We start from the raw sequence: 25642 nt of genomic DNA, 5'->3' as shown, positions 1-25642 counted from the left end.
GAGAAACAAAGCAGGGATGCATTTTGCGTACCACCCTCCCTGTTGCCCGACACCCTCCCTGCTTAAACTGGTTGAGGTGGTTTCCTGAGTTCTCTTCTTCTTCTTATCCCTTTCTTTAATTAGTTAACAGTTTGCTTTCAGTGTTTTGTCTGTTAACTTGTTAGTCTATATATTGTTGGATATGCTTAAAAACAAAGGAGTGTTGCTGTATTTAAAAATTAGTTTTGTTAAAGGAGCATCTCCATTTTGGCAGTTATCCAGAAATATTATATGACTGGTAGTTCTGCTTTTATGGGAGGGGCTGTCTTTCATGCATGCAGCACAAGCTTTGCATGCCAAAAGGTCCTTGGCATCTCTAGGTGCAGCTGGAAAAGATGCCTGTCTAAAATCAGCATTGGCGGTTGTGATCTAGATGGGCCAATGGTTGGGCTTGGTATTCGGCAGCTTCCTTTGCTCCTAGGTCACGTGGTGTTGTTGTTTTTGCACAGGTATCAAAACTGTTATGGAAGAGCAAATTGACTATGAATTCATAATTGCATACAGATAAATTACCAGCTAATCACTGAGATACACATGCATTTGTTTCTACAGGCACTCTCTATGCAAGACTGGCCTGATGAAGAACCAACAGAAGCGGAAAAAGATTTTTGGGAGCTTGCATCTCTTGAATGTTACAACCGCTTGACAGAATGGAAGTCTCTGGAATACTGTTCGACTGTAAACATTGATAATGGACAGCCCTCAGACCTAAATAAAACATGGAGTGATCCATTTTATCAGGTTTTCAAACATACGTATATATTTTCTATTCTGGCTACGTTGCACTTGTTCATTGCATCAGTCTGCTTGTACTGTATGTCAGGGCCAAACTGCATGCGATAATGGAGATTTGTGATTCATCTCTGTGTTTTCCCATTTCAGGTCTAACAGCAGCTTCTGGGGTGTGTGGGTTTTGAGTATGCAAAGTGTGTATGTGTGCATGTGCGCTGCAGGGGGCGGGGAGTTAAGTATTCTCCTCCCCCTGCTGCTGCTCTAGAAAAACCAGCTACCCTACTAGCAGCTGTGTTTCAATTTATTTTTGTTCTTTTCTTTAAAAAATGGGTTTTGAGATCAGTCATGGATCTGCTGTGTAATGTGTCATTTGGTCTTTCCCTGTGGAAAGAGCTCTCAACCTAATATTAGTCTTGTGTGGAAGAATCTCACTGTTAGTATGTATTAAAATATTAAACGAAAGCACCTAATGCAGCAGAGGACATTAAAGTTTTAATATAAATATAATTAAGTGAAATATAATCCAAGATAATGCAATCAGGTCATGAATGCTATTTCAATGTAATAAAACTAATTTCAATTTCCCACCACTTTAGGAAACCTATCTGCCATACATAATTCGCAGCAAACTGAAGCTTCTCCTTCATGGTGCTAATGACCAGTCTTTACTGACATTCATTGATGAAGCTATGAAGACTGAACAGAAGAAAGCTCTAATAGAAATGTATTATAGCCAAGAGTTGAGTCTTCTCTACATTCTACAGGATGATTTTGACAGAGCCAAATATTATGTCAATAATGCTATGCAGGTTTTCATGCAGGTGAGGATCACATACATCTGGTGTGAAAAGTCAGTAGATAACTGATATAAGTTCATTGCTACTGCGGGATTATGTCACTCTCCACTGCCTCCTTGGGAGTTAAAAGGGGATAAAATAGGTTCAGGTTTAAAGTCTTGATTCCCTGAGATGATCAGGGCTTGCTAACTGCAGAATGTGTAAGGAAAAGCATAGCATAAAGGAAAATCCACTAATTGTTGTACAGGAATTCAAATGGAAATGTTGTCTGCTCCACAGAACTATTCCAATATCGATTCACTGTTGCACCAGAGTCGACTTACCAAGCTGCAGTCCGTTCAGGCTTTAACAGAAATACAGGATTTTGTCAACTTTATAAGCAAGCCAGGTAAGTTTTTTCAACTTCATGCGGTGCTTTCACATTGTTGTAGTAGACTTGTAAATCTGGGGGGAAATTAATCCCAACTCGGAGGTATGTATCTTTCATTTTGCAGCTACAAGAATGTACAGAATAGCTATAATGATATTGGATGTCACCTTTTCTTGATAGTGGCTACTACTACAGGTTTTTTATCACTTTGTTCTGATGCAAGTGTATTTCTGTATTTAAGCTACTCTTCTGTTTTAAACTACTGTTCTTCTATGCCACATAATGACCTGTTTTGACATTCCGGAAGCTGACAGAACCAGCTTCCAGTGAACTCCTGTTTATAAAACAAATATGCATACAAACAATTCAACATCAGTAACTGGCCATGCTAGTTATTTAGGATTTTGACATGTGTTTCTTATGCTGCATTATCAGGTCGCAGGTGTAATTTTTAAACTTTGTATTCTTTCCTCCAACAAATGGTTCTTAGGTAATATAGGTTCTCAGGCATCACTTAAGAGACTTCTTAGTATTTGGACAAACAGATATCCAGATACCAAAATGGATCCTATGAACATTTGGGATGATATCATTACAAATCGGTAAATAAAGGTTGATCTTGATTATTTGTGATTGCATATATCTATTAAACATTCAGTCATTTAATATCTTCCCAGTGAAATTGTTCTTGCACTGTCTACAACTATTTCTGTAATTAATCATTTCTATTGATAGACAGTCATGACAGTTCAAGGACTGGTTTTGCATGTTATATACCCACAACATTCAGTTGTTTATTTAATGCATATTCCTTCTCTTCCAACTTTTCATATAGAAGAAGAAGAGTAAGGACTGAAATGTCTTCTGTGGTTCCAGTTCTGTTTCTGTCAACGTTATATTATTTTCCTTATGTTTCTGCAGATGTTTCTTTCTTGACAAAATTGAGGAGAGACTTCCTAAAACGAGTCTGGAAGACAGTATAGAAGTGGATGGAGGGGGAGATGCTAGTTTCAAAATGGAAGTGGACCACGAGGATGAAGATATACACTCACTGATTAGAAACTGCAAATTTACCATGAAAATGAAAATGATAGAGAGTGCCAGGAAACAGGTGCCTATGTCCTGTTTAGCAGCCCTTAATCCATTATAAAAACATAAGAAGTAGATCTGGATAACACATGCTTCTGTTACCCTTTTCTTACCTTCATATTGAATAGATTTGCCTTTCTTCCATATCCTTTGCTGTTTTTTACTGATGTTTCTCTCCACACGCCCCCGCCCCCCTGAAATGTTAATGCAGAACAGCTTCTCAGTAGCCATGAAACTTCTGAAGGACCTGCATGCAGATTCTAAGACAAGAGAAGACTGGCTTGTGAGATGGAACCACAGCTATTGCCGCTTCAGCCACAGTCGCAGCCAAAGCCAGAGTAGTCCTGAACAAATACTTACAGTACTCAAAACCACCTCCCTTCTAGGTATGTGTTTCATGAAGCGGTCTACTATGCATAATGCAACCGTGCTTGGTTAAGAGAGGATCTTAACTGCGCTTTCTGCATATATCATATTTGTAACAGTGTCAGTTTTACAATGTTTGGTCCAACAGATGAGGATAAATTGGGCAGCTTGAGCAGCAGTGCCTTAACCTTCCGCAACCAAAACCACCTCCTGGGTACCACTTTCCACATCATGGCCAGTGCCCTTTGCAAGGATCCAGGGTGTCTTGACCAAATCGAGGAAGAGAAAGCTAAAAAGGTCTTAGTGCTTTCAGGAGAAAAGCCTGATAATATTGAAAAGGTAAGTTCTTTTTCTCTCAGAATTGCTAAACAAGTGACTGAAGGTACAACTTGATGTTCTTCTTTCTTGCCCTAATCAATTATATCAGAGGTTTTCAACCTTTTTGGGTCCACGGCTCCCTTGACCAACTACATTATTTCTGCGGCAGCCCTGTGAGGCTCAGGAGCCCAGTTATGGCACCCCTTGCCTGCAGAGCCGGCAGCCTCTCACCCTTTTTCAAACACCCTCCCTTGTGAAGTCTTCCCTCAGCCTCCTCTCCTCTCCCCTCTCCTTAGGAGTCCTCTGGGCAGCTGCAGCTGCCGCCTCTGGTCTCTGAGCTGCCCCCCTCCCCCAGGAGCATGGGAAGCACCTCTTGGCCAGCCCCAGAGGCACCATTCAGCTGGGGAGCTTGTCGCCAGAGCTGTTGCAACAAACAGCTGTGCAAGTCTTTAACAGGCAGAGACGCGAGAGGGCATCAGAGGAATGGAGGGAATGAAAGAGGGACAGAGGCCAGTCTTGCCCGCAGCACCCCTGAACATCATTCAAGGCACCCCAGGGTGCCACAGCACACTGGTTGAAAACCACTGGATTATATCATATCTATTATATAATAATAAAATGTTATAGTGATTTCAGTGGAACTTACTAATTCCATGCCATGAAATCTTCTTACTGGTTTCTGGATGGCACTCTCTGCACCAGTGAATTTTGTGTTGCACTGGTTCATCTTAAGCCTTCTGCCTCACAATACCTGTAGCGGGAATAGGCAGGGACTTGCAGGGATGACCTTTCTCCTGTGCTCTCCATCTTCCTCCTCCTTGCTGTTCCTAGCAGTAGCCAGATGCCATTAAGAATCTCACAAATGCAGCACAGTGGTTGCCATCACATCTTGTAGCAATGAATCTCCATAGGTTAATTTTTGCATTGCATGAAATGGTATTTTCCAGTTGTACATACTTTAATTTCTATCAACTGATTTTATTTACTGGCCCAAGTTCTAGGTGCTGGCAGCAGCAGGAGGGCACACTTCCACAGCCCAAGGGGTTTTTTTTGGGGGGGGGGAGCTTGAGGAATGTGCTCTGTCCATGAACAGTTCTGTATCACACTTTTTAAGCTGTTCCTGCTTTCCTTCTTTGAATCTTTTCTTTCCTCCTGCCTCCTATTTCTGTGCCTGTGCCTTAGTATCTGTCTGCCTTAAAGGCACTTTGTAGTCTTGTTTTAAGAAATCATTTATAATCTTGTTGCCTTAACATGCTTTTATTTAGATTCTAAATTTAAGTGCCCACTTCCGTGACTCTTGAGCTTGGTTCTGGGATTTCTGATTTGTTGTAATTTCAGGTTATAGCAGGTTTGAATAAGAGGGCGTTCCAATGCTTCAGCAAGGCTGCAAGGAAAGCTGAAGAAGAGGTACAGTCCATCTCATCTGAACACATAGATACAAAGGGTGTCATAGATGCTTATATGACGTTGGCTAATTTCTGTGACAGTCATCTCCGGAAGGAAGAAGAAAGCTCAGCAGGTGAGATAAAAGAGGGGTTGTTCATGCCAGTTATGCAGCTATGACAAAGATAGATTGGTGGGTGGGTATATATTTAAGGCCACAGTGATGCATTCTTCTTGGACAGTTAAATCTACCCCAGTTGAACGTTTTGATAATGATGACAGCTACTATATCTAACATCAGGTTGGATTTTAGTTTTCATGTTTGTTCTGGTAAGGTACATATCATCCCTTACCACAATGATCTGTTCCTACAAATGTTTTCCCTAACCAAAACTGAAGAAGTAAAATCAACTCATGGTGGTTTTACATCATCAGAAAATAACACGTTATTCACCTATCAATTCTAAAATATAGACACTTTTACTCTTGCAAGATTGAATGTATTGCCCTCCACTGTACTTGAGAGACGATTCCAAACGAAAAATGCTTATGTCCCTGTGGAAATGGCAGTACTGAATCGGTGGCACATGCCCTTCTGGCTTGCACTCTTTATAAAGACTTGAGGAATGAGGTTATCACCCCTCTTTTATTGTCCATTCCGGGTCGCCCAGCCACTGCCACAGTGTCCTTTCTCTTGGCAGATCAAGATGAGCAGGTGATAGCAAAGGTTGCAAGGTTTTGATGCTGGGGCAATTAGAATAAGATCTACTATTTGACTACTGATTCAAAACCCTAAAATGTATTTTATATAATTGACTTTTTATTTCTATTCTTTGTATATCATATTGTTGTTTTATTGCTATGGCCGATGGCTGATGCAAATAAAGATTCATTCATTCATTCACATGCTATTCAATCTTATATAAAAAATTTTATTTGGAATATTTATAAACCACTAAACATTATAAAAACCATAGTGGTATACAACAATAAAACAATACAACTAAAACAAGTAAAAACTGATAAAATAGTTATTTAAAAAACAACAATGAGATACTGCCAGTTGAGTCCTGAGATGGTTACAAAAACAACAGGTTACAATTAAAGAAATGGATTTAGCATACACTGTGCTCCAAAGTGCTAGATGCCCCCAAACCATCATTTTGTAAACTTCATTCTGGCCAACCATCAATATTGATGAGTCCCGAGGTTATTGTCTCATGGAGAGAATGTTATAATACCCACATATGCAAAATGCTTAGAGCAGTGAGCTGCATTATCACAGACTAAATGTCTGAAAGAGGCCAAACAGAGTTAGCTGTTGTTTTTAAATATATAGGCTTTGACAAGGTACTTCATTGAAATATAGTTTTTCATTGAACTTTGCAAACTATGGCTTTCTGTTTGTCGTCTTGTGTCTTGTCAGATATAAATGCTGTGGATTTGCAGGTATTTCCAGCCATTGTGGTGGAGAAAGTCATCAAAGCTCTAAAACTGAATTCTGAAGAAGCCAGGTTGAAATTTCCCAGGCTGTTGCAAATTGTAGAAAAGTACCCAACAGAGACTTTGGGCCTCATGGCACAAGAGGTGAGCCTTCCCTTCCCTGTGGGCAAACAAAAATATAAGGTTGGTTTTGATATGACATAAAATTATTCAGGGTAGTAAAAATAAGAAGGGATTGCAAAGAGCTTTGAAAAGATCTCTCCAAACTGGGTGAGTGGGCAGTAAAATGGTGCAAATGCAGTTCAGTGTAAGGAAGTGTAAAACTGCTTTAGCAGCTGAACACAAGATTTACTTTTTTTATTCCCAGTTTAGTTAAGAATTCTTGTTTATTTCTGTGTTAACGTTCTTGGAAATGTGCTGTAATGTGCTTTGGCAAAGTCAACACTTGATGCAATTTTGATATCATCCATGCACACTACCAGATGAAAGTTACAAGAGGGTAAATGCTGCATTTTATTCTGTTGGCTCAGCTGAGATGGGTAGAAGAAATGTGTATTGTTTGCTTTTCGCCACCTTCACATACATTACATGTTTTTTAAACAGATTTCCTCAGTACCCTGTTGGCAGTTCATTGGCTGGATCAGCCAGTTGATGGCGATGCTTGACAAGGAGGAAGCAATTGCCGTACAACATGCAGTGGAAGAAATTGCCAACAACTACCCACAGGCCTTAGTGTATCCTTTCATGATCAGCAGTGAGAGCTTCTCTTTCCAGGAAACTGTCGTGGGCCATAGGAATAAGGAGTTTGTAGCAAGGTGAGGATGTTGAGCGATACATTTTTGGAAGCAAATAATCTTTATTGCTGGTAACAAGAAATTATACATTCCAAAAAGCACATATATCAGTCACAAGTTTACAGTATAGTACATTTTAAATTGAAGCGTTGGAGGTAGGCATTGTATCTTAAGAAATATAGGCGTTTCCCTTTTCTGCACTTCCTTAGCTGTTAAAGAGTTCCAATTTTGTAACATACTTCTCAGCAAAATTAAAAGTAACAACTGTTTTTATTTTCCTTCTCTTCTGTTGGGTGGTGTTCAATGCTTGCCTTCTACTGAGAGAAAGCCTCCGTCTGTGGAATGGTAGAGGGAGGCAATTTTCAGCGATGCTTCTTTTCCCCTGCAGCCCCCCACTCCCTCCAATATGTTCTAGACATATTGCCCTCCACCCTCCGGAGCAAATTTTGAGAGGGGTAGGTGGCAAGGCAGAGCAGGAATTGCTATAAATTGCTTCCTGCCCCTATTCCACCAGTTGGTGTGTTTTCTGTCAGTAGATACCACTTGGTCACTTATTGTGAAGCTTACTTCTGGTGCTTGTGCAGGAGGCACCCAGCCCCACCTAATTTGCCGAGAGAGCTGTTCTAAGTTATTGCAGGAATCTGTAAATTAGATTCACATGTTTTGTTTCATGCTTGCTCAGAGGAGCATGCTTGCTTTTGCTTCTCTTCTGCTTAGCAGCACGATGGAAATGGGAAGGAACCTTGCCTAGCCAATAAAAGTCTGGATCACATATCCTCACTGCCTAGGCCGGGGGGTGGGGGACATTTAATCCATTTTTACCTAAATTACCAGGCAGGACGCAGGTGGCGCTGTGGTCTAAACCTCTGAGCCTAGGGCTTGCCGATCGGAAGGTCCGCGGTTCGAATCCCTATGACAGGGTGAGCTCCTGTTGTTTGATCCCAGTTCCTGCCAACCGAGCAGTTCGAAAGCACACCAAAGTGCAAGTAGAGAAATAGGTACCGCTCTGGCGGGAAGGTAAACGGCGTTTCTGTGTGCTGTTCTGGTTTCTCCAGAAGCGGCTTAGTCATTCTGGCCACATGACCCGGAAAAACTGTCTGTGGACAAACATCAGCTCCCTCAGCCAATAACACAAGATGAGCACTGCAACCCCAGAGTCGTTCGTGACTGGAGGGGTCCTTTTTACCTAAATACCTCAAGCACACTCACCATTAAGTAATAAATATTCTGTTTTAGTATTGCAGTTTAAGAAAGCTTCTTTGGTGTTTTATGGAGGAATTGAGCTATATTATCTATCCACAAAGCAGAAGAGAATGCTTCTGTGGTTATATTTCCTCTTCCCTTTGTGATTTATTCTTTTAGGTTGAAGAACAAATTGGACAGAGGAGGAGTGGTGCAAGGTTTTGTCCATGCCCTCGAGCAGCTGTCCAACCCTGCAATGCTCTTCAAGGTACAGTGACTGAATTCTTCATACTGTGAGGGGATCTGTGATGTTTAAATGCATGCATGTGCTTTTTGAGTGTTGAGGGCACACCTGAATAATTATCAAAGCAGCCTGGTTTCCATTAGTAGCTGCTATGTTTTAACTTTTGTCCTTTGGTTGGATGGGAAACGTGGTAAAGTGGTGTTATTCTGGATTCACAGGATTGGACTGAAGATGTTAGAAATGAGCTGGGGAAAACTAAGAAGAGTAAAAATAACATCCAGGAGTTGTATGATGGAATGTTCCAGAATCTGGGAAATTTACAGGCTCCAGGTCTCGGGTTGTACAGAAAGAAGTTCATTCAGGCATGTATTAATTATAGCACCTTTGGTTGAATGTTTTACATGTATAGCAGGAAAGTTAAAATATAATATGGAAAACCTGAACTAAATAATTGCATTTTATTATGGCCCTGAACATGCCTTGCACATCTGTATAGGCTTCAGAAATGGATGTTGTAGTTAAGTGTATTATTTGCCACCACAGTCCTTGACCCTTTGTGTCATGGAACATTAGCAAGAATTAAAACAGTTCTAAAGGAGTGCAATCTGTGGTTCGTAAGATCAGGAATATGATTTCCAGTTCTAGCCCAAGTATAGCCACTGGTACTTTTGTTCTACTACAGAGATGTAACTGGTACTACTGAGTGGAGAGGAGTTGTCCTTCATCTGCATTCACAACTTCTGTAGGTTTTCTGGGTTTATCTATAGGAACAGCTGAGGCATATGTAAGTCAGTGCTGACCAGAGCTTAGTAAGAATTGTGGTTCTACCAATTTGAGATACTAGTAGCTGGCTGCTATGTTATAGGCATTGCATAGGAGTATGTCAAACACCTGCCTGTGATAGGGTGGAAGAGAAATTTAATAAGTTCTGGCATTTCACCAAGTGGTATTTCCTCCTCATTCAGCTATATCAAGTGATAAACTAGTTTAAGTACTTTGGCTGTTAACAAGAGTGAAAAATTACTGTCTGATTAAATTTCTGCTTCAGAAATTTGGGAAGGAATTTGACAAACACTTTGGAAAAGGAGGTTCCAAGCTGCTAAATATGACAGACAGGGACTTCAACAGTATTGTGGAGCCTCTTTTATTAAAGATGAGAGATTGTCAAAAAGAACCTGGAAATCTGAAGGAGTGCTCAACTTGGATGAGTGACTTCAAACCAGAATTCTTGAGGACTGAGCTGGAAGTTCCTGGTAAGCTATGGTTTCGGTTGGTAATCTGGAGAATATTATTCCATTGCTAAATGAAATAATGGTTATTAAAGTTCATTTTCGTTTAATACACTGCATAGTTAAGACCTACAGAGTGACTGACTGACTATCTAAAAAGTAGATAAACTTTTATTCTTTGGCAGATACTTTCTGACCATTATGACTTTCTTCTAAGCAACTTTTGCAGGATGTAACATTTATTTAGGAGTTCCGCCCAAATGTATTACCAAAATCTAATAGCTCACGTTAAAATAAACACATACCGTATTTTTCGCTCTATAGGACGCACCTTGTTTTAGAGGGGGAGAACAAAAAAAAATTCTCCCCCTCTCTGCTCAGCGCCCCTTCAGCGAAGCAGCAGGAGAAACGGAGCCCCTTCCATTTCTCCTCCCGCTTCGCTGAAGGGGCGCTGTGCAGCTCTCCTTCTCTGCTGAAGCCAGGAGAGTCTTGCTCTCCTGGCTTCAGCAAAAGGAACCCGAAGCCTCCAGAGCGCAGCGCGAGTTCCCGCTGTGCTCCAGAGGCTTCACGTTCCTTTTGCTGAAGCCAGGGGAATCTATCCCTGAAGCCTGGAGCAATGCGAAGCCTCCGAAGCGCGGAGGGAGCGCTCCCTCTGCGCTTCGGAGGCTTCACATTGCTATCACTGACGCCAAGGCGCCTGCATTCGCTCCAAAGGACGCACACACATTTCCCCTTAATTTTTGGAGGGGAAAAAGTGTGTCCTATAGAGCGAAAAATATGGTACCAATTGCAATGAATGATTGTGGTTGGAATTTATTTTAAAACCTGTAGTGGATCTAAGAGCCACAAAGTTAATATGTCTTGCTGGTGACACGTCTGAAGCACAGAATATGTGGACTCCTGTGCGAGACACTTTTGCTCCTTATTTGCCACTGTTCAGGACCAAGTGCCACCATGTATCCTTAGCAGCCACAGTCTTTTCTAAAAGAAAGGAAACTGAGCTGGGGGTTGTTCCCTGAAACCAGTCTTTGTCCTGCCTCCTCGGAGTCTAACATGGTTAGCAAGGCTGATAACCAGCAACTTATTTTGAGGGCAGTTTTGCTGTCATGATCAGGATTGTTAGAATAATGTTGGGATCACACCCAGCACAAACAAGATCATGAGAAGAGTCTCTCAGCCACAGGAATTTTCTGCCAGTATAATGTTTCTACCTTACTCAGCAATTGTGGATAGGGTGGAGGGCATGCTGACCAGGACAGGAGGTCAAGGGACAGATTTTTGCTTTTTTTAATCCTTCCCTCAGTTGGAACCAGTGCGGGGGGGAATTAACCATGCCTACCACAGCCTGGGGCCTCTTAAAGGGGCCTTGCATCCAAGACTTCCTGTAACCTGGCTCCAGAATGCCCCATTCTACAGGATACAGATGTCAAAAACACCACCAGCTTTACACCCATGGAACTCTCTGCAGCTGATTTCCCCCCCTCTCAGTGGTAAAGGGGCACTTTCCCCTCCATCCACTGGATCAGTAGGCTAGGAATGCACTGTTAATCACATAAATGTTTGAAAGCTCAACTAAAGCATTACATTTTATTTATTCAGGTCAATATGACGGTAAAGGAAAACCATTGCCAGAATATCATGCACAAATTTCTGGATTTGATGAGAGGGTATGTTACTATATTAATGTGCATATTTTTTCATGTGTCTATTGAAAGGTAAAGGTACACTTACGGATATATTAATAAGTGTGCATTGTGCATATAAACAGATATCATCCACATCTGGTGAAATTTTATATCTATAGTAACTTTTTTCTGCATTCTCACACTGCAGAGATGCAGATGGACTTTCTCCTATAATGTAATTTATATATTGCAATGTTTTCTCACCCTTTCTTGAGTGAAAACCTTTCCCCACCCCATTTTGTCCAAGATAAAAGTTATGGAGTCCATCCGGAAACCAAAGCGTATTATTATCAGAGGTAGCGATGAGCGGGAATATCCCTTTCTTGTGAAGGGAGGAGAGGATCTCCGGCAAGACCAGCGCATTGAGCAGCTCTTTGATGTTATGAACACCATCCTTTCAAGAGATGCTGCCTGCAGCCAAAGAAACATGAAATTAAAAACTTACCAAGTTATACCAATGACTACCAGGTAGGCGCTTCCTGACCTCCTTCACATATAGTACAGTGGTACCTCGGGTTACATACGCTTCAGGTTACAGACTCTGCTAACCCAGAAATAGTGCTTCAGGTTAAGAACTTTGCTTCAGGATGAGAACAGAAATCGTGCTTCGGTGGTGCGGCAGCAGCAGGAGGCCCCATTAGCTAAAGTGGTGCTTCAGGTTAAGAACAGTTTCAGGTTAAGTACGGACCTCCGGAACGAATTAAGTACTTAACCCGAGGTACCACTGTATATGTGCTCCAGTCTTTGTTGCATGAATTAGGAGGAGAAATGTCTTTACAGCAGGCCCACCATATAAGGAGAACCTTGGAACATCTTTTGTAGGGTTGCTCAACACCAGTAATTGCAAACTGGCAATTTTTCGGCAAAATTTTTCTGTGTTGCTTGTTTAACTGCAAAGTTTTCTGTGTCTTCCCGTGAACTCATAATTTTAAACATGTGAGATATCCCGAAGAGCAGGCTGTGCATCTTTGCACTACCCAACCATCTTCCTTGACCGTTTCCCATGCATGGTTTGTCTGAACCTATGGTCAGAACATAGGGAAGATTTATCTATAGAGAAACAGTAACAACCAGGTAAATCCATGCATCAGAGCAATAAAGGAAGAAGCAGCATTAGATGCCTATCATAATGTTTAGCTGGTGCTTTATACCGCTTTACAAATGGATGCATATAATTTGCTTGAGTGAAGCAGATTTCCCCCCCAAACTCTTGCTTACCTTTTTAATTCTTGTGTGAATTACATTTTAATACACTTTAAGTAGTGAAGCTAAAAACAAAAGAAAAGTGTCCACTAGTTTGCATCCTCTACATTTTTACCCCTTTATTAAAGAATAATTTTCTGTGTTTGTTGTTACCTTGGCTATATTTTCTTTCAGACTAGGGCTGATTGAGTGGCTTGAGAATACCTGCACTTTAAAGGAGTTCCTTCTGAAGAACATGTCTGAACAGGAAAAAAACGATTATAACAGGTAATGAAGGTGCATAAATCTGTTTCTTGGATGTTAATGGCATTCTTTGGAGATAGCTGAAGAATTGTGATAATATCCATAGGAACAATTGGCATTAATCATCAGATGTCAAAGTACTTCCTATCTTAGATTAATAATTGGCAGCTATTTGTTTAACGGGTGACACTTCACCTCTGACCTACATTTTCTGTCTGCTTCTTTAAACAAACAGCATGTATCACCCATGGCTTCTTCATCATTTTCTTATCAACAGATTGCTTTTTACAAGCAAAGGATTTTTTAAAATGTTAGTTTGAATTAGGAAGTGAACTTCAGTCAGAATGGAGAGTAGTATAAATGCATGTTCAGCATTGAAATCAATGGAAATGGATTATAATTCCTGTGATGGAGAATAAGGAGAATCTGGAGAGCCACAACTCTTAACTTGCCATTGTGACCAGAAACCATATCCAAAGCCTGTTCTGATCTTGGGACTAACTTGTACTCACATGAGCAAACCCTATAATGTTGAAAACAAACCAGTAAGTGTAGTGACAGGCAGTGACTTCAGAGGGGGAATTGTGGCTGTTTTATTCTTCCTCTGTCCTGCTGTTGCTACGCTGCTCCAGAACTAAACCATGGTTTGACTTAACATTATGTGTGCACCCAGGCTTGTGGTTTGTCTTCTCCAAACAAATCATGAGCTGTCAAATCAAGAACAAGCTTTGGTTTTTACAGATCATGGTTTGTTGAGAGTGAGACAAACCACAGCTTAGCTCTAGATAGTGCAATAGCAGTAAGAATGGGAGAAGATGAAAGTTTATCTTTGTGTGAACACTAGATTCTAGAAGTGAACTTTGCCTTGGAAGCAGAACATGTTTCGCTTCCTGTTGAGTGTGTTTCATTTGTAAAATTGAGTCCCCTGCTGGTATGGGAAAGCAGTTTAAATGTTTTGGTTTAAGAATGGACTTCCGGAACAGATTAAGTTCATAAACCAAAGTACCACTGTGTTGAAAGTAAGGAGCATAGTTAAGTGAGTTCCATTATATTTCAGTGAGTCTGCTCTGAGTACGTGAGTTAAATACCACTCAGTATTCAAAGAGAATTTGCTTGCTGATAAACATAACAATCATGTAGAAAGTACTAATATTCAGAAACTATTTCTTAGCTAGCGAAGCAAATGATAAGTTATTCTTTACAAGTTTACACTTTTAAGGTGGTAGTTGTGGAATGAATTGAATTAACAATGCTTTAAATGTATTGTGCCTCGTTTGGAGTGTTTTTCACTGAGGAAGAAACTGCCAGTGTGTTCAATGCTGAAGAATCGGTTCATAAAGCTGTACCAGCTGTATGTTACTTGGAAGAAGACAGAAGGAAATGACAAAGCTTGCTTAATGTGGTCACGAATGTGTTCTGCAAGTCAGGAACTTGTGTAATACTAGTGTGCCTATTGAAATAGAAATTTGCTATAAACAAACATTAAGGACAAAATATAGTAGACTCAGTACTTCCTAGGAGCTCGTTCTTCAATGATGCTTGGAAAACAGCATCTCCCTGAGTGCACTCTCAGAAATGGTTTGATTCATTAATTGCTCTTTAACAGCACAGTACCCCAATGCTTGGTGTTCCTTTCAGGTAATATAGAAGTAAATTACTTGCTTTCCCCCCTTTTTATTCAGCTACAAGGGTCCTCGTGCTGATTATACTGACTGGCTGTCCAAGATGGCAGAGAAGAATACAAACCCTGTTGCACGCTACACATACATGTACAAGTGAGTCTTAGAAATAATTGTTACCCATTTATCTCTCAGTGGCTTGTGATATCAACCATGCTATCCTTCAACAGCTATCCAAGTCAGGGGTGGGTGGCACCACTTCCACCAATTCTGTGATCATGTGAGGCCCTTCTTCATGTGCCTCCTCCACGAGAGGTCTGGAGGGTGGCAACACTAGAGCAAGCCTTTTCTGCAGTGGCTCCCTGCTTGTGGAATCCTCTCCCCAGGGAAGCTTGCCTGGCCCCTTTGTTACATATCTTTAGCTACCAGGCAAAAACATTATTCTTCTTCTCCCAGGCCCTTTGGCCAACTAAACAATCCATGGCTTTTTAAACTGTGTGTGGGCAGATTATTTTGTTTTCGTTTGTCACAAAGGTTTGTATTTTTGTGCTTTTATATTGTAACCCCACCCTGTGTTCCTTGGGTAAGGGTGGTATAGAAATTCAAATGATGATGATCATTAAGTTTCTTCCCTTACTAATGTGGCAGAGATTTTCTGGTTGTGCTGCTGGCTACTGGCTCATGTCCACAGAAAAATTGGGAGTTAGAAACCCACTTCTTCCTTTTTTTAAAAAAAAGTAATCTGCAGTGATTGCATGCACATATTGGTGCCCCTTCCCGATTCCTGCATTGGCTTGAAGAAGCCGATTCTTACAGAAAACGTTTCTCAGGGCACCAACGATAAAGGGCAATATCAAATGGTGCTGTCCTGCTTGCATAACATATCTGCTTGCACAAACAGGAAGTTCCTTTCTGCAGTCTCCCTCCACCCAACCTACTCTAGAGGTTGTGGAACCCACCAAAGGAACTCTGCCAGGTCTGCTGCTACCATGCCTTGCCCATATAAGAGAGCATATTGCCGGTCCAAAATGTTCAATTCAACCTAAGGGTGTGTGGGTGGGTGGGTGAAATCAGTTGTCTCTGCTTGATTCCCATTTTCTAATTATATGGTTATAATTGTCATTGTTTTGCTCGCTTCTAGGAGAGCTGATCGTAAAGAAACAGTGATGTCTTTCCATCGCCGAGAGAACCGTGTTCCTGAAGACCTGTTAAGGTGTGTTCTTGTGTAATATGGGTTTCAAAATAGTACCGAGGATTAATGTTGCTGAATGAAGAGTTGCTTCCAGTAATCCTCATATGGCCTTCTCCTTTTTCCTCATTTTTCCACATGCAGGCTGCTGGCCCGCAATTCCTATTAAAAACAAAACAAAACACCAACCCTCTCTTTGGGCCCTTCAAACTTCAGCCTGTGCCACACTGATAATCATCTAGCCCCTTCTCCAGTTTCCGATTATTAGCATGTGGGTGGAACAGTGAGGAAGATGGGCAGCTCTTTGTCTGAATTCATAATGTTTCCCCTTCTTAGAAACAGCTGAAGCCAACCTTAATATGTATAAATATATTGCTTTTCTTAAGGAGGGCCTTTGTTAAGATGAGTACAACACCGGAGGCCTTGCTATCTCTGCGATCCCATTTCGCCAGCTCCCATGCGTTGATGTGCATCAGCCACTGGATTCTTGGTATTGGAGACAGACACTTATCCAACTTCATGATCAGCATGGAGACAGGTGGCATGGTGGGAATAGACTTTGGACATGCGTTCGGTTCAGCCACACAGGTATTCTCCTTTTCAAACTGCTTTTTGGAATATTAAATTGAATGGAATGCTAATAGTTCAGTGGGATTGTAAAGGTTCAAAATCACTCTTGCTTCCTCTTTGGGGTATTTATTTATTTTGCTTGTTAGTCAGGTGGAGCAGGATCTTGCATGATACTGCCTGTCCCCCCCCCCCGCCCCACTTTTTGAACCTTGCACACTACTTAATGACACTTTCTGGTTTTCTTCAAAGTCTTTATTAGGCGTTACAGATATAGACCATCTTAAAACATCCCTATGCAAAATTTTAAAAATATATACAAAGAAGCAGCCACAGAAGATATATAGTAATAGAACTTTTTGAGTGTCTTCCTGTTAAATCATGCCATTCATCATTCCAAGTTACTGTTGACAGAAACTCAGCCACCCTTGCACCTCCAAGTTAATATCAGACAGGTAGAATCTGCTATTTTCATTGTGCCATAATGTTAAATATGTATTTTCCCTCTTTTTGGATAGTTTAAGTACCGTAGCTGGTTGTACAGTGGACAGTAGAAAAGAATATGTTCTACATCCGCAATGTCTATCATTTCTAGGGATGTTTAAATACCTGCCCTTAACAAAGGCTGAGGGGAAAACATTCAGTTGGGCTAACATAAATGCACTGTGTTGGGTTGGAATTACCATATTTTTCGCTCCATAGGATGCACTTTTTCCCTCTTAAAAACTAAGGGGGAAAGTCTGTGCGTCTGTGCGTCCTATGGAGCGAATGCCGGGGGGAGGCAGGCAGGAAAAGCCCCCAAGAGCCGCACACAAGCTTCGCGCGGCTCTTTTCCCCTGGAGGGAGAAGGGACCGCTGCTCCCCAACCTGTCCTGGGGGCTGGGGACGGGGGAAGCTCGGGCTTCCCCCGCCCCCAGGTCCGGGAGCGGAGGCAAGGCAGTCCACGCTGTGCTCCAGGGGTTTCAGGCAGCTATCCGCAAGCCTTCGGAGAGCAGCGGGAGTTCTCGCTGTGCTCAGAAGGCTCACGGATAGCCGCCTGAAGAGTGGGAGGGGTCGGTGCACACCGATCCCTCTCGCTCTCCAGGCTTCACTTTGCTGGAGAGGCACTGCACAGTTTTCCCTCTCTGCGCAGCGCCCCTACAGCGAAGCGGGAGGAGAAATGGAAGGGGCTCTGTTTCTCCTGCCGCTTCGCTGAAGGGGCGCTGAGCAGAGAGGGGGAGAATTTTTTTCCCCTGTTCTCCCCGTCCTATAGTCGGGTGCGTCCTATAGAGCGAAAAATACGGTACTAGCTTTGAGATATACCGTGTTTTTCGCTCTATAGGGCGCACCTAGTTTTCAGAGGGGGAAATCAAGGAAAGAAATATGATCCCCCCCCCAAAGCTCTGGGAGAAGCAGACAGGCTGCATGCAGCCTGTGCGCTTCTCCCAGACCTTCTCCCTGCTATTGCGGGAGGTGGGGGAATTCCCCCACCTCCCGCAAAAGCGCACACAAGCCGCACGCGACTCCTGCCGGCTTTTCGACCAGGAGGGAGAAGGGACTTACACGGCCAGTCGGTCCCTTCTCCCTCCTTGGGGAAAAGCCCCCAAGAGCGGCGCGGCTCCTGCGGGCTTTTCTACGAGGTGGGGGAATTCGCCCACCTCATAGAAACGCCCACAGAAGCCGCGCACCCTTTAAAGAGCGCACGGCTCCTGCGGGCTTTTTGACCCAGCTTGTGGGGCTGGCGCTGGGCGGAAGCGCTGCTTTCCCCCACCGCCAGCCTCAAAGACCAGACTCTCCTGGCTTCAGTGAAAGCAACGCGAAGCCTCCGGAGCGCAGGCTTCAGAGGCTTAGCGTTGCTATCGCTGAAGCCAAGGAGCCTGCATTCGCTCCATAGGATGCACACACATTTCCCCTTAATTTTTGGAGGGGAAAAAGTGTGTCCTATAGAGCGAAAAATACGGTAAGTGATCCTGTTATTGGTTGTATTTAACCCATAGAACTTGGGGGAGCAGATTTTCTTTACAGCTGACTCAATGTTTTGTTTTTCAATATCCCTTAATCTAATTTAGATATTATAAATATATAGTTCACTAGAATTATACATTAATTTCAAGTTTGTTGATCTTAATACAGAATTTTATTGTAACATCTGCCAAATAAAACTCAATATCAAAGGTTACCTCTCCTCAGATATCCCTAACACGAAAGATGTAAAATAAGGTTGTCTTCCTGCCCCTTTCCTCTTTATCAGATCTTCCATAGCACATCCAAAAAACAGAATCACATGCCCCCCAAATTAACCAAAACCCAGTCCCACTTTTACTGTATGCGGATGATGCAACCTTATTATCACTGATGAGGATAGGTTTCAATTGTCTTTTTCTTCAGTGTAGTATTTTAAAAGTATCCATACTCACCTGGAACATTCAGGGAATAGTCCAGCCATTTTTAAGCAGGAGCTTGTTGTCATAGCAGAAGACTGGAAAAATCAAAACATGGTATTCAACTAAGTTTTATTCAAGGAAGACCCACTGAAGTTAATGGCCCTAACACCCCCCCCTAACACCCCCCCCATGTTGAAGCATGACAATCTTTTTAAAACAAAAAACAAACAAAACCACCTCTATCACTATAATACAGTATTAGTAAAACCAAGATGGTGAGGATCTGGGTCTCCAATTCATGGTGGTTACAGAATGGATCACCTTAAATTGTTGAGTAAAAAGGCAGAAAGGAGAGCAAGATTTACATGGGCCAAAAACAGAGATGGCAAGCTGAAAGCTGCTGTAAGCTCCCTGAAGAAAAGGCAAGATAAACATATGCTGGTTTCATTAAAAGCAATTTCCCTTAAATATTATACTGAATTCTGCCTCTCCATAAATGACCTGTATGAAAGAATTATGAATCCTGGTGTATGAAGGAAAAGAGCAATTGTTAGTGGTTGAAAAATCCATAAATAATACATAAACTTTTAATTTTTCTTGTATGCAGTTTCTGCCAGTGCCAGAGTTGATGCCTTTCCGTTTGACTCGCCAGTTCATTAATTTGATGTTGCCCATGAAGGAATCGGGTCTTCTTTACAATGTGATGGTGCATTCCTTAAGAGCCTACCGTGCAGATCAAGATTTTCTCATTAATACTATGGATGTGTTTGTGAAGGAGCCTTCCTTAGATTGGAAAGTAGGTTCTTTTTTTCATCCTGGTTTGTCTAAACAAAGTGAAGAGGAATGGTTATGTGACTGCTGTAACGTAGGGGGTAGCCGTTGTTGTGACCACCAGACATAGTTGGACTACAAACTCCCATCATTCTTGGCTACAGGCCATGCTAGCTGGGGCTGATGGGAACTAGAGTCTGGCAACATTGGCTACCTCTGCTGTAAGGAAAAGAGTGATTTGTAAAACTTCCTATTTAGTACACAGTGATAAGTTGCAGTTTCCCAATGTTAGGTTGCATTGTTGTGTTTGTGGCAGGGAAGGCTTGTCACAAACAGTGCATATGCCAGGAGGATTGAGATGGGAAAGAGAGGAAAGAAAATATGGGTGGGAATACCATTCATGAGAGCAGGGATTTAGGGAGGGAGGAGTCGGATAATGGAGGGAGGAAGAAAGAAAGATCTGGCTTAGAAGAGGTAGGGGATGGTTTAAGAAGTGAGTTGTTGATCAACAGAGACAGAATGTAACGAAGATTGCCCCACAGTCTATTGCTTTGAGGTAGGTCAGGAGGACAATTACCGTATTTTTTGCTCTATAGTTTGGCGGGGAGGAAACAAGAAAAAATAAAATTCTGAATCTCAGAAGCCATAACATCAAGAGGGATCTGGCTTCTGGGATAGCTGCTGGGGTAGCTGGTCTAGCATTGCGTGAATCCTCCGCAGGGCACGGGGAGCCTTCATCCCCGTGCCCTGTGGAGGCTTCTGGGACAGCCCGCGAAGCTTCCGGAGGGCAGCGGGATGAAGGCACCCCGCTGCCCTGTGGAGGCTTTGCGCAGCTAACCCCAAAGCCTTTGGAACGCAGCGCAAGGTCCTGCTGTGCTCCAAAGGCTTCAGGCGGCTATCCCTGAAGCCTGGAGAGCGAGAGGGGGTCGGTGCTCCAGGCTTCAGCAAAAGCAACGCATAGCCTCCGTAGCGCTTTGGAGGCTTCGCGTTGCTTTCGCTGAAGCCAAGGAGCCTGCATTCGCTCCACAGGATGCACACACATTTCCCCTTAATTTTTGGAGGTGAAAAAGTGCGTCCTATAGAGCGAAAAATATGGTACACGCTTAAGTATTAGCCCAAACGTTGGATGAAAATTCATGTTTTTAAAGGATTCGTTACACAAAGTAGTTTGTAGCACTTTAGTCATTTTTAGAAAACACTTCATTCAAGAGTGTTCAGCCTTCCAATACCACCTTAGTACTGCTGGAACTCATGAAGTTAGTTCTCATTCCATGCCAGCCTGATAAAGTAAGAAATCCAGGCACTCACCCACAGTTCCTTTTGACAGCAGCAGCATCTTTACCATAATCTGGAACAAAACTAACATGGGAAGGAGCCACCCCATAAGGACTACTCCCATACATCCATGACCTACTATAGCAGCATGGCAAGGGCACACACTGCAGGGTTCCCACTGTGAACAATCAAAAGGCCTTCAGAAGGGAGGAATTGCATGACAGTCCTTTGAAGGAGCTTATAACAAAATTTTAAAATAAGATCGACTACTATAGTTATCTTTACATCATTACTCTTCCAGTCAGTTATTAGAAAAGTGTGCACTTTCTGTATTGAAAATCTAAGCAATACTAAAGAACCATAATGCCATTTTCCTATCATTTTTACCATATTCACGCCCCCTCAAATATCTAAATATCAGGCATGTCTATCATGCCTTATGCTGTGATGTATACTGTGAAGACTGCAGTATTGTTTTTCATGATTGGCTATGTGCCATTTCTTTCCAGAATTTTGAATTGAAGCAGCTGAAAAAAGGAGGCACATGGACTAAGGAAATAAACACAGAGGAGATTAATTGGTACCCCATTCAAAAAGTAAATTTTGCAAGAAGAAAATTAGCAGGTGCTAATCCAGCAGTGATTACCAGGTATATGTTTCTCTCAAGCGCTTTGAAATGTTCAGCGTGTTGATTTGCTTTCCTAAATGAGGCTGTGTGCAAGCACAGAACTCATAAAGTGTGTGATTGAATAGAAACAAAAATGAATAATTGCTGGGGACCTGCAGTAATTATCTAGGTAAATTTGGAAGTTGAGCACCTTGGTGCATTTGCAGAAAGGAAGCCCACATTTTAAAAATTGAAAAATAAAGCACACTTAGCAAGTAGGGTCAATGCTGCAGCCCCATTGTCTGAAGGCAGGGCTGCCAGAAGCCAGGCTTTTTTAAAAACAACAATGGATAAACCAGAAGTTGAACAATAAATACTGAGTAAGGGAAAAGCTGACCTGTGCATACAGCTCTTGAGCTAAAGAGAGAGAGAAAAATACCATATTGCCCCAAATATAAGCCACACCATTAAAATTCAAGGGAGGGGGAGACAATACCCAAATACTGTGGTAACTCTGGTTATGAACTTAATTCGTTCTGGAGGTCCGTTCTTAACCTGAAACCGTTCTTAACCTGATGTACCACTTTAGCTAATGGGGCATCCCACCGCCACCGCGTGATTTCTGCTCTCATCCTGGGGCAAAGTTCTTAACCCGAGGTACTACTTCTAGGTTAGCGGAGTCTGTAACCTGAAATGTTTGTAAGCTGAGGTACCACTGTAAAAGCCGCTCCCTTAAAATTCCGTAAACACTCACACCCATTCCATTTTACCGTATGTCTGTTTCAGCAGCGATATCGTAAAAGCCAATTTTTGTAAGGTCACGAATTTAAACCACACTTTAACTTTTCACTGTCAGAATTTGGGGGACAAGTGAGGCTTATATTCAGGCCAATACGGTATTGCATCCGAATAGGGAAACTTGGGTACACTGCTTGATTTTAATATCAGTGATTTAATATCATTTTTTAAAGTGATGAATTACGGCTGGGCCATGAGAAATCAGCTGCCTACAGGGATTATGTTTCTGTGGCACGAGGAAGTAAAGAATGTAACATACGAGCCAGAGAACCAGAGGATGGACTTTCAGAAGAAACGCAGGTGAAGTGCCTTATAGACCAAGCCAGAGATCCAAATGTCCTTGGCAGAGTTTGGGAAGGATGGGAGCCCTGGATGTGAAAAACTGAATCCTCATCAGTGCCTGTCTGCTAAGATTACCAGAATATTTCAGTTTATCTTGGAAGTGAAGACTGATCTAATTGTGTACTAGTAACAAAGAAGATGGCATTTAATGCACATGAGTCGAAGTTGTGATGTAGCAGAAGAATTTCAATGATATATGCTGACAATTTGTTAATGTCACATTGTTTGAGGTATTAAATTAGGGAAACTTAAACCATTATGTTTACAGCTCAGTAATTACACATTTAATTGCTGTTGCTAATGAAGGAAAATAAAAAACAAACGGTGCTTCCCCAAAACTTAGGAAAAGCCAAAGGAAAAATTAAAGTTGTGACTTTGCTATAGACAGAAGAGGAATCACAATCTTACGTTCTCTAGTGATTTGCTATTGATGTAAGTAGGCGACTTGCACAATTATTTGTGTTAATTAGTGCAACTTTGTCTGCACCAGATGTGTGGTTCTATAACAGCTAACCTTAAGCTGACATTTGAATATGTGATACCCCAAATAAGCAGCAGTAGTCATGCCAGTAGTCCTTAGGCAATAAAGAACTATCAGCAAATTCGGTATCTCATGAAGATGTTTTCTTTCTGTTGCCAACTTGGCTGTAATTCTAATAATGAAACAAGCAAAGTTACAACTTCTATTGCTCCCAAACTTGGAGAAGGGCAAACTCTGCTTTTGGAAGATTAGGGAATATTTGATACTGAGGCATGTTGGTAAAATGTTACTAAACTAAGTCTTCTGTTTACCTTCTCATGACTTCTGTGCATTGTGAAGCACAGCAAAAAAAAACAAAACATTTCTCTCTTAAAAGATATACATTTACTTGGTTTTGCACTGAGGTTTTCTTCAATAGTTCATTAGCAAAGGAAAAGCAAGGTGAAAACCTTGGAACAAATATTCTGTGATTAGTGCAATATTTTGAATGAATGGGCATTATTTGACAAACCTATTTAAATTACCTTCATTTCAGAAAATGTTACGATGCAGCTAATACTTCTGTAGCTTCATTTTGTATTTTAAAAACATAAGAATGCAAAAACAGTTTAGAATACATTAATTAGATATGTCCTAAAGCCACTTTTTAAAAAAAGTCTCTCCACTTACAGAGAAATCTCCACAGTAATAGAACAGTTCACCTTTTATATATTTGTTATCAATAAAAGTGTCAAGATTGGAAAGTGATGTGAAAGTGTTTTCAATATGACTTCAAACAAGTGTGCTTGCATGTCTGTGTCATTATGTGCATTTCAGAGTCTGAGCAAGACACCTTTTTGCACAGGCCTTTAGGAGTAGAAGATGGAATCAGCACATCTGTCTGATTTAACCGTTATGGTTTTATTGTACTATACCAGGGGCATCCAACTCCCAAGAGACTGCGATCTACTCACGGAATAAAAAAACTGGCAGTGACCTACCCCTTTTTGTTGGGCTTTTTTTAGGGAGGAAAGTCCCATTTGGGAGTAGTTCAGGTAAAAGTTCTTGAGCTTTTTTTAGGGGACCAGAATGACCTATTGGACAACCCTGTACTATATGATTTACTGGGATTGCATGGTTAAGGGTGGACTAAAAATTCTTATAAAGTAAAATAAATGCATTATTGCAAATACAATTTGATAACACACAGGTATGTGATAAGATGCAACCACTCACAAATCAGATATCTGCCTCAGATATCCTTTTGTTCATTCCCTCATCTTACAGAGCACTTTACCCTCCAAGCTTACAGATCAAAGTTCCAAGTTTATAATTTAACCAAGTCCTTAATTGATAGTCATGTATGCATAGCAGCGTTTTCAATCAGGCAGTCTGGTGGAAATGACATAGCCAGCAATAATTAAGATTTCAAAGGTGGAAGATCTGGTTGTCAAAAGGTTTAAATGTCCAAGGCTACAGTTTAGTTCCCCCACCCTTTGCCTCCCCTGCTCAGTATTACTAGGTTGCTCCCGGTTCCAGCCTCCCCAGCACTGCCTATCATGCTGTATACAAATTTCAAACTCATTCTCTTGAGTGCTAGTGGTTATGCAGCCAAAACAGCACCATCCACACACAAGGGCCAAATCTGCAAGGTTAGGGGAAATCTAGTCAAGGCCCCACCCCCGCTTTATGGTGAAATAAGAGACATGGACACAAGTATTTTAGGTTAATGGGCTAAAAAAGGCCTCTGCAGGAAGTCACACAAGGGTTAACAATCTGTAGGGGGAGCTTGCAGATGCAAATAAACTGGAAGCTTTCCCCTAGGAGTCATCCCACCACCTGGGCATCGGACAGGAACCACACAGCCAGATTCCTTTAATGGAATACCCTTCAAGGGGAGGGGTAGGTGATGGCCACAACCTCCCCTCCAACACACAACGCACTTTCCAATGCCTAACCGCCAAACCTAACGAGGTATGTGAAAAACTAAGTGGCTTTAGCCAATCTGCCAAGTGGAAAAAATTCCTACCAGAACCCTTCAACAGGCGACCAACCGAGGTCCATAGCAAGGTCAGGTGTTGAATGCATGACATTAGAGGGAGGGTGGTCTGGAGATCCGTGTGTGCAGGATCCAAACAGGTGGAGCTCGGGGTAGCTTTAAATGCAGCAAAACCATGCTGAAATGTTAGTCACTAGGACCATGGCTCAGGCTACCTTAATGGGCCCTTTCTGTCAATGTTTCTGCCTCCATGGCCAAGCAATGGTTCTGACTATTTGCAAACTCTCCTCAAAAAGGGAACAGTGGAAGTATGTCCACACAAGGCAGCATATATCATAGTGATGTTCTGGAGAATAAGAGACCCAGTGCAAATTGGCAGTTTATTCTGTTAGAATTTACCATATTTTTCGTCCTATAGGACGCACTTTTCCCCCTCCAAAAATGAAGGGGAAATCTGGGTGCGTCCTATGGGGCGAATGCAGGCTTTCGCTGAAGCTTGGAGAGCGAGAGGGGTCGGTGCGCACCGACCCCTCTC

General features: G+C 42.0%; 1 protein-coding gene across 1 annotated transcript in view; it reads left to right on the top strand.

Moving 5' to 3' along the window:
* PRKDC (protein kinase, DNA-activated, catalytic subunit) overlaps positions 1-23872 on the top strand; it is an 86233-nt gene extending 62361 nt beyond the window's left edge. Inside the window, exons 65-86 of the mRNA XM_083622813.1 lie at positions 592-780; positions 1368-1592; positions 1848-1956; positions 2429-2540; positions 2860-3049; positions 3239-3413; positions 3542-3732; positions 5050-5230; positions 6521-6681; positions 7141-7352; positions 8694-8781; positions 8976-9119; positions 9806-10010; positions 11586-11653; positions 11919-12139; positions 13049-13141; positions 14800-14892; positions 15878-15949; positions 16312-16513; positions 19463-19651; positions 21411-21550; positions 22480-23872. Coding sequence (XP_083478939.1) covers positions 592-780; positions 1368-1592; positions 1848-1956; positions 2429-2540; positions 2860-3049; positions 3239-3413; positions 3542-3732; positions 5050-5230; positions 6521-6681; positions 7141-7352; positions 8694-8781; positions 8976-9119; positions 9806-10010; positions 11586-11653; positions 11919-12139; positions 13049-13141; positions 14800-14892; positions 15878-15949; positions 16312-16513; positions 19463-19651; positions 21411-21550; positions 22480-22684 — 3465 coding nt within the window. The 3' untranslated portion in view covers positions 22685-23872. The remainder of the gene's footprint in view (positions 1-591; positions 781-1367; positions 1593-1847; positions 1957-2428; positions 2541-2859; positions 3050-3238; positions 3414-3541; positions 3733-5049; positions 5231-6520; positions 6682-7140; positions 7353-8693; positions 8782-8975; positions 9120-9805; positions 10011-11585; positions 11654-11918; positions 12140-13048; positions 13142-14799; positions 14893-15877; positions 15950-16311; positions 16514-19462; positions 19652-21410; positions 21551-22479) is intronic.
* Positions 23873-25642: the final 1770 nt, after the last annotated feature.

Source organism: Podarcis filfolensis, assembly GCF_964270895.1.
Source record: "Podarcis filfolensis genome assembly, chromosome: 7".
NCBI classification, from domain to species: Eukaryota; Metazoa; Chordata; class Lepidosauria; order Squamata; family Lacertidae; genus Podarcis; species Podarcis filfolensis.
Note: the sequence above shows the minus strand (reverse complement) of the source record. Positions and strands in the feature narration are given on the sequence as shown.